Source organism: Chelonia mydas, chromosome 6, assembly GCF_015237465.2.
Source record: "Chelonia mydas isolate rCheMyd1 chromosome 6, rCheMyd1.pri.v2, whole genome shotgun sequence".
Taxonomy (NCBI): Eukaryota; Metazoa; Chordata; order Testudines; family Cheloniidae; genus Chelonia; species Chelonia mydas.
In genome coordinates, this window is record NC_051246.2 from 120,457,959 (window position 1) to 120,467,373 (window position 9,415).

Sequence of the window (9,415 nt, forward strand, 5' to 3'; positions counted from 1 at the left end):
TTTACAGCTTGCATATCAAAGCTCAGTTTTATAAATAGGATTAAATGCTTGTCTAGGGAAAGTTAAAACAAACTATGAAATTTTAACAATGTTCAGTCTGTCCTATTAAGCAACAGAACAACCTTTCATTTTGTTTATAGAAACATACGAATTCGGACTCATTGCATACAAAAACCAATCACAAAATCTGTATTCATTAAGTAAAAATTGTGCCTGTCTTCTTGAGCAGATGTAATTAGTTGGACTCTTGGACAGCTAAAAGCTATATGTAATAATCTGTAAGTAACTGTACAAGAAAAGATTTTTTTTTGCAGAATTATATAAGGAACAATTTAAAAAAAAATCAGATCAAAGATTTCAGTAGTTAATTGAAGTTCTTAATTTTAGAAACCAAAGTTCAGTCATTTTGTATGGTTTTGGCATGATTCAGCCAGAAATGCTACATTTCCCCAGTGACAGAAGAGGAAAAAATAAATTGTTTGTGGCCTTTATTTACTTCTTTGGAAGGTATAAAAGCTGCTTATATATTTTTTCCATTTCCTTTCTTTAATCTTAGAAATAGATCATTTCTCCTCAGCTACTAAATTTTCCACTCATGCCAATACCACCAATTCTCAAGTAATTCAGTCTCTATATGAAACGTGATATAAGACCTGATATTTCTATCAAATGTTTTAAAATCCATTTTTATTGCATTGTGAAGCAGCAAAAAGGGCACTGTTATTTCCATTGGTCATTTTTAAAAGTGCTAACTAGCTTGCCATAGAGCACAACATATCTTTACATGATTTAAAAAACTTCTAAACAAATAAGGAGAACCATTATTGAAGTCCACGTGCCCTTACTATTTGCTGCTCCTAGTTATATCCCCAATGGCATTCTAGTAAGTGGCTCAACAGTGGAATGATTGCATCATATAGTTATTGTTACAAAATTGTACAGAAACTAAACTTCAGTTACTCTATAGATCTGAATTGAAATTTATTTTCATCTTGTTGACAACAGAAAAACTCCTACTACTTTACTGAAAACATAATACGTTTCTCCTCTTAAAATTCTGGCTACCTTGTACAAGCAGGTGTCGACTATCTCATTGCAAACTTTCTCAAGGTCATCAGTGACTTCGAGTCTGGATCTTACAAAGTCACAGAGCTCTTCATTTCCCATAACATCCCAGATACCATCACAAGCCAGTATGATAAACTGATCATCTTCTTCTGATCTCTCAATTTCGTAAACTTCAGGCTCAGGTGAGACAAGCTGCTCTGTAGGGCCTTTCCCATGGACACATTTGTAATCAAAGTCCCCAAGAGCTCTAGACACAGCAAGAGAGCCATTCACACGTTGAATCATTACAGAACCACCTGCATTCTGTATACGCTCTTTCTCCAGTGGATTACTTGGTTTGTGATCTTGTGTGAAGAAGTGAACCTTCCTGTTTCTACAAAGTAAACCTCTTGAGTCTCCACAGTTGATGAAGTAAGTGTGTTGAGGAGAAATCATGACACCCACCGCTGTTGACCCGCTTCTATCTGCACCATGTTTCTTCTCAGAGATTACTCTCATATGTTCATCAATTTGCAGAAAACCTGTTCTGATTCCATTCTTTACACTTTCCACAGAGGGTGGTCCATCGGACCCTTTAAAATCCTGGTTGCTTGTGATGTGATCTAATAAATGCTCACAGCAGTATTTGGCAACCTGGGATCCAGCATGCCCATCATATACAGCAAAAAATGACCATCCATCAAGTCCATTTGGCAAACCAATAACAGCTGTATGTGCATCCTCCATCTCAACTCGCCAACCTTGCATACTACTTAGCCCATAACGTAGCCCATTACCCTGCCCTTGGGCATTATGCTTCTCCATCTTTGGCTTGTCTAAAAATGCTCCCATGATGACTTGTTCCTTCAGTTCTAAGGAAAAAAGAATATTATTGTTAAGCTATTTCTACAAAACCAAACCATTTAAACATGTTACTAGAAACTATTAAATATAGAAAATGTTACTTAAACAATATTAAGGTAAGACAAATGAAGATGGGAAGTTAAAATTTATGGCTGACTTTTGGTCCTTAACTCAATATTTTAGATAATAACGAGTTAACTAAAATGTCAGCCTTAACTCTGAACTGCCTTGTTTTGCTTTTGTTGATTTAAGTAAGGACCTCACTACTAATTGAGTGTACTCTGTATGTTTTTGTAAATATTTAAGCTGTAACCATGCATGAAGAAGGTTTACACTAGTTTAGTGTCTGTGGTTTTCATCAAAACACTTGTAGTGAAAATAAGTATAACAAAAACCACCATTCAAACTATTTTAACTAGCACAGACATCTTAGACTTGGTTATTTTTTTTTTTTTTTACAGCAACTAACTTCTCAGATGTCTATTTTGTGGTCCAGATGTGTTTAAAACTTCAAACGTTCTGTGTGATTATAATTCAAGGAGGAAAAACTACCTTTGACATGTTTGCAGAAATCTGTTTGGAAATAAAATTACAAGTATTAGAAATTCACATTTCATATACACAGTAAGCAAATATTTTAATATTTTCTTTATTCACTCTTCTGTGGGTGCAGAGAACCAAACAAATATTTGTACCCAAGAAACACTACTATGCTTTTAAATAGTGTAAATCGACTAGTCTATTTTGACTGCTCTGTACAGTAATTCCTCACTTAAAGTCATCCCGCTGCTGATCAATTAGGGAACATGCTTGTTTAAAGTTGTGCAATGCTTCCTTATAACGTTGTTTGGCAGCTGCCTGCTTTGTCCACTGCTTGCAGGAAGAGCAGCCTTTTGCAGCTAGCTGGGGGGAGCATGGAACCAGGGTGGGCCGGCAGCCCCCCCATCAGCTCCCTGCTCCCCTATGTTCCCTGTGCAGCAGCCGCCCAGCAGACTATCAATTGCCGGCAGTTCAGCTGTCCCGCCCCCCACTGCCATGTGCTGCTCCTGCTCTCTACCTTGGAGCTGCTCCCTGGAGCCTCCTGCTTGGTGTGCGGGGGGGCGGGGGGGGGGAAGGGGGCTAATGTCAGGGTGTCCCCCCTCCCCCGTGCTCCTGCTCCCTGCTTACCCCATCTCCACAGAGCAGGGGGAACACAGGACAGGGCTCAGGAGGGAAGGAGCTTGCTGGCCACAGCTGCTCTCTCAACTTCCTGATATATTTAAAAAGGTGATGTACTCAGAGTGGGGTCAGTGTACTTAAAGGGACAATGTGCATCTCTTTCACACACACACACACACACACACACAATGTGTCTCTGTCATGCTGTCTCCCCTCCCTCCATTCCTGCTGCCTTGTAGAGTGTGAGGTAGATTAACAACGAGTTAACCCTTGAGGCTCAGCCGAGTGCTAGTTCATCATTTAGCAGTAAGACATTCCCTGGGAAATATCCCACCCTCTAACTTCACCACCTCAACCAAGCTTCACAATCATCATTGCTGTGTACAGTATTAAATTGTTTGTTTAAAACTTATATTGTCCGTATGCTTGTTTTTTGTCTGGTGAAAAAAATTTCCCTGGAACCTACCCCCCACTCCCCATTTACATCAATTCTTATGGGGAAATTGGATTCGCTTAACATCGTTTCACTTAAAGTCACATTTTTCAGGAACATAACTACAACATTAAGTGAGAGTTACTGTACTCTCACAACCTAGCCATTCATCTTGCCCTTTTAATCCCTACCAGTTTAATTACACAGTCATTAAATCACTCAAATCAGCTCAAATTTTGCATGCTCAGAAGTTTTGCATCATTTGGACTGTGCAACCTGTCATGATGCAACACAAGATAAAGAAAAGCTGGCAAAGTCCTAGTCCATCTGATGATTGATAGGCTACGCATAAAATTGACCAGGAAAGAGCCCTCAGCTTCAGTATGCCACAGGCCCAAATAAGGCTGTTATGGTGGCAGAACATTTCACTTATATGTGTAGTTTTCAAGGGATAAACATGCATATATAGAAAAGGAGGACCTGTGGCACCTTAGAGACTAACAAATTATTTGAGCATAAGCTTTTGTGAGCTACAGCTCACTTTATCGGATGCATTCCGATGAAGTGAGCTGTAGCTCACGAAAGCTTATGCTCAAATAATTTGTTAGTCTCTAAGGTGCCACAGGTCCTCCTTTTCTTTTTGCGGATACAGACTAACACCGCTGCTACTCTGAAACCTGTCATTATGCATATAAAGGAACTGATCCACACTGTCTTAAAGATGACAGCAACACTTTATTCCAGCAGAAAATTAAATACCTATAAGGAACAAATTAATCCTGGTAGCTTTCCAGATATTTTCTTCCTCCCCCACCCCCATCTCTGTTGGAAGCGAAACGTGCATACTCTAGCACACATAGCCTGAGAGGAAAAAGGAATAAAACAGTGAAGTGGCACATTTTGCAGACGACACAAAATTACTCAAGGTAAGTCCAAAGCAAACTGTGAAGAGTTACGAAGGGATTGCACAGAACTGGGTGTCTGGACAACAAAATAGGAGATTAAATTCAATGTTGATAAGTGCAAAGTAATGCACATAATCCAAACTATACATACAAAATAGAGATGGGATCTAAATTAGCTGTTATCACTCAAGAAAGATTTTGGAGTCATTGTGGGTAGTTCTCTGAAAACATCCACTCGATATGCAATAGCAGCCAAAAAAGCTAACAGTGTTAGGAACCACTAGGAAAGGGATAGATAACATGACAGAAAAATATAATGCCACTTTATAAACCCATGGTACACTCTGAACACTACGTGCAGTTCTGGTCACTCCATCTCAAAAAAGGTATTAAAATGGGAAAAGGTACAGAAGGGCAGCAAAAATGATTAAGGTATGGAACAGCTTCAGCATCAGGAAACGTTAAAAAGACTGGGACTTTTCAGCTTGGAAGAGACACCTAAGGGGGAAAATATGATAGAGGTCTATAAAATCATGAATGGTGTGGAGAAAATGAATAAGGAAGTGTTATTTACGCCTTCACGTGAACACAAGAACCAGCGGTCACACAATGAAATTAATAGGCAACAGGTTCAAAACAAACAGAAGAATGTACTTCTTCACATAATGCAATGTCGACCTGTGGAACTCATTTCCAGGGGATGTTGTGAGGGTCAAAAATATAATGAGGTTCAAAAAGAATTAGATAAGTTCATGGAGGATAGGTCCATCAGTGCCCTGGGCGTCCTTAACCTCCAACTGTCAGAAGCTGGGAGTGGATGAATCACTCAATGATTGCCTGTTCAAGTTCATTCCCTCTGAAGCACCTGGCATTGGCCATTGTTGGAAGACAGGATGCTTGGCTAAACGGACCACTGGTCTGACCATGTATGGCCATTCTTATGTTCTTAGAATATTTACATTTGATCGGAAAGTGACAGTATATTTAAATACCTGTATATGCTGCCTATGAACAAAATACTGTATACAGCCATATCTACATTACAGAATTAAGTTGACTTAAGTTACACTGACAATCATAAACCACTGTAATTACATTGCTTGTGCATATTCATACAACGATCCTTGTATCTGCACAGCGCATCCGCGGTTGGTGCTCTAGCACCAACAGATAGAGCAGTGCACTGTGGGTAGCTACCCCACTGTGCAAAATCACCATCTCCTGCTAGGAGTTCTGGGAGGGGATCGAAGTACACCATGAGGGAAGGATCATTGCCCCATGATGCAGATTTCTCTGTCCCATAATTCCAAGGGCTTCCGACTAGGTTTTGTGCTGTTTTTCAATTGCTCCCATAAACTTTGTACCCACCATCTCTGCCTGAAAGCATGGATGCTGCACTGCTCACCAGTCTTGTGATGAACATTATAAATGTTTTTGGCACCATACCAGAGCGATGGTTTGCCTCCCTTGCCTTCTGGTACAACTGCCTCAGCTCCTTGATCTTCACACAGCACTGATGCGTATCCCTTTTCTGCCCCTTCTCAGCCACGCCACAAGCAATCTGCTCATAGTTGTCAAAGTTCCTACAGCTGGACCAGAGCTGTGACTGCACAGCCTCTTCTCCCTACAGACCCAACAGATCCAGCAACTCCAGTGCACTCCAGGCGGGAGTGCATTTGCTGCAGAAAGCAAGCATTGTTAGCTAGGAAGATGCAAGGTGAGCTGTCCACACCGAACAAACAGGAAGTGGAAATTTCAAAAATTCCTGGGGCTTTAAAGGGTGAGGGGTGTATGTCTGTGTACCTGCAGCGGAGTAGAAACTGCATACCGGTGGTCATGATGGGCACTGTGGTACGCACCCTGGAGGCTACCTAGGGCAACATAAGCAAGTGCACAGCCTATACTGACAGGTTTCAGAGTAGCAGCCGTGTTAGTCTGTATTCGCAAAAAGAAAAGGAGGACTTGTGGCACCTTAGAGACTAACAAATTTACTTGAGCATAAGCTCTCGTGAGCTACAGCTGACACTGTATTGCTCTAACTTCGTTGCAAAAAGCTCTATGCCGCTTGTTGAGGTGGTTTTATTATGTCGTCGTTGGAGAATTAAATCAGCAGGAGGAGCATTATTGAGCGTACACCTCCCCAATTTTGTTGGCGAAACCTGACTTTTGTCGAGAAAACTGTGTAGTGTAGACAAGGCCTATGTATATGCACTTGTAAAAATATACTGTACATTTATTTGGAGATGCAATGGCCGAAGTGCACATTTGTTCTATCTACATTATTTAATAAGAAATATAGCTAAAATTATATTACCACAATATTCTGGATTTGAACACAATAATCAATTAAAAAATTATTCCCATAGCAACTGTAGCTAAGGCATGCACACTTTATATACTGTTACCTAATTCTTAAAAGCATATACAAAATATTACACATATGAAAAGGGTCATGCCACAATTGCTATAGAGTATACCATCTTGACAATGCATTTCTCTCTCCAGCTATAACATCAACTGAAATCATATACTGACCTAACCCCCACTCTTTTATAGTGTTACAATAAATCAAAAATGGAATTATTTCCTAGAAAACTACAGCTCATTTATTCCACTATAACATTCCTTGAATGTTTTGGAATGAACTTCTATAAAAAGTAACAATGGAATTTAATCAATTCAATAATTTCAAGTTTTAATTCAGGACTTGAAAATGTGAGTATAAAATAAGAATTTGGCACAGCAAGTTCAAGTTTTGTAAAGTATTTCTTACCCCTTGCTACTGTGTAAACCATTTGCACAAAAAAGGGAAAGTGAATATACAGAGAATACAGTAAAACTGACTATACACAAAGCGCTTGTCAAATGCAAACTACACAAACAAGATTTTTTCCTCTAATCTTTAAATTACAAGGGTTTTAGGAATTAACTTTTAAAAGAAATAGCAACAAAATATTCAGATAGAGCTGTGCTTTTTAAGTTGGTGTTTCCCTTTTCATTAAATTTTTTTGTATACATTTTTAAAAGGACAATATCTTTGACTATGAGACCTTTTATTAAGACAGATTGACCATATAAAACTTTAGCAATCCCCAATGGCACACTGTTCAGTTAATTTTTGGAGTAGTGTATCTACCCCCTCTCCAGTCAAGTTAGTTTCATCACCAATATGAGGGTAGGTCAAAGCTCTTGCTACTTTGTCTAGACTAGAATTTAAAGGTGAGATGTTTGCATGTGTTAATTAATATATTTTTAAAATCTAATGTAGCAGTGAATATAATCAGACCGGAGGATAACCACAATGTGGTTGTGGAACTCATCCTAGGAAATTTAGTTATTCAAAGCCTACAGCATTAAAGCATAATGCTGTCTGAAGAAAGCATTAGACAAAGGTTTATCATATGTGGTTTATCATGCTTTTGAAAAAGTATGATTAATGACAGTGTTACTCTACATAAAATTTTAGTCAACAGGGAAGTTCTTCACTTCTGCTCCAAGCTGGGCTTTAAAAAAAGACAGACATACAGATTTGCACCTTGAAAACTTTCACCTAGGAGCAAGCTGCTAAGCCTTCAGTTTCTGCAGAATTTCAGCTTTCATTTAAAAAAATAAATTTCTAGGCCTCATGGTTGCAAAAATAGCTTTAGATTCAGCCAGCCAAAGCACTGTCTTTCTGAGTCTGCAAACAAAGCTACAGTGCCTCTGCTGTCATTCCTAGTTTCCCCACACAGTGCAGTAAGCTGAAATATACAGGACTCTGGTCAGTATGACTACTGCTACTCAGAACCTTGCCGGAAAACAGTAGAACAACAAACCATGTTAGTTTCATTTGATTGATTTAGGATGTTTTATGAATAGCAACAAAGGCAGACGAGCTATTTACAGAGAGCTAGCAGAGATCATAAAAAGATCAAATGGCCTGGGGGGGGGAGGGGGGGGAAGAGGGGAGAGAAAGGGAGGTGCTAAGAAAGAAAACTGCAATTTTCTCACCAGAATATTGTGCACACTTTGCTGTTTCCACTACCCGTATCATTTGCCAGCATATCCCACTAATCATTCAAATATCAGTCTCTAGCCAGTTAAGTCCCTGATACATCTTTCATTCATTCATAGAGTTCTAAGGGCTTACCTTAACATAGAAGTTGCACTGGTTTAACTAAATTGGTATAAAATTACACCTTTAATTAGACTGGTACAACTTTCTATGTAGATCCAATAGCCTAAGTGAGATCATGAGTCCTTTATGCAACAACATAGCTGTGACAGAAGTTTGAGTCAGAAGAGAAGGTTACTCACTTTGTGTAGTAACAGAAGTTCTTCGAGATGTATGTCCCTAGGGATGCTCCACTTTAGGTTTCGGTGCCTCATGGTGCCGATCAGAGATTTATGGCAGCAGTGTCTGCGCAAGTCGGGTGTGCACAGTAGGATGTCGCAGTGCCATTTGTGCTGCGTCTAGCACACGCACGACTCGAGCCCTCCAGTTCCTTCTCTACCGTAGACTCCTAGCAGCGAACTCTAAAGTGGTGGGTAGTGGAGCATCCACGGGGGACACATCTTGAAAAAACCTCAGTTACAGCACAAGGTGAATAACCTTCTCTTCTTTGAGTGCTGTCTCTGTAGGTGCTCCACATCAGGAGACTATGGAGCAGTGCCCCTCAGAGGACAGAGGGACTTCGGGTTCATTTGCATCGTAGAAGTACGTACGGTTAGGCCAACTATGGTGTCAGCCCTGGAGTCTTGAGTGATTGTGTACACGTTCACTGAGCACTATACAGAGGCCCAAGTGACCGCCCTACAAATCTCTAAATCAGAAAATTGTTGAGGAACGCTATCGAGATAGAAACAGATCACATGGAATGTGCGCCGATATGTGTAGGAGGGTCAGTATTCCGAATACGATAGCACAGTTGAATGCATGTGGAGATCCATTTAGACAATCTCCAAGTGGATATTGCACAGCCTTTTGAATGCTTGGTAATAGAAACAAAAAGTCTAGGAGATTTCCTGA

General features: G+C 39.9%; 1 protein-coding gene across 6 annotated transcripts in view; it reads right to left on the reverse strand.

Annotated features, from left to right (window-relative positions):
• PPM1A (protein phosphatase, Mg2+/Mn2+ dependent 1A) overlaps positions 1-9,415 on the reverse strand; it is a 50,925-nt gene that overhangs the window by 17,114 nt on the left and 24,396 nt on the right. For 3 of the 6 annotated variants that reach the window (XM_037901150.2, XM_037901153.2, XM_043547920.1), the window contains 2 exons: positions 2,464-2,484; positions 1,066-1,919 (listed from right to left, as the gene is read on the reverse strand). In XM_037901150.2, the coding sequence (XP_037757078.1) occupies positions 1,066-1,899 (834 nt within the window). In that variant the 5' untranslated portion in view covers positions 1,900-1,919; positions 2,464-2,484. Of the gene's footprint in view, positions 1-1,065; positions 1,920-2,380; positions 2,405-2,463; positions 2,485-9,415 lie in introns of those variants that run through there. The other 3 variants (XM_037901149.2, XM_037901151.2, XM_043547919.1) reach the window with 2 other exon arrangements.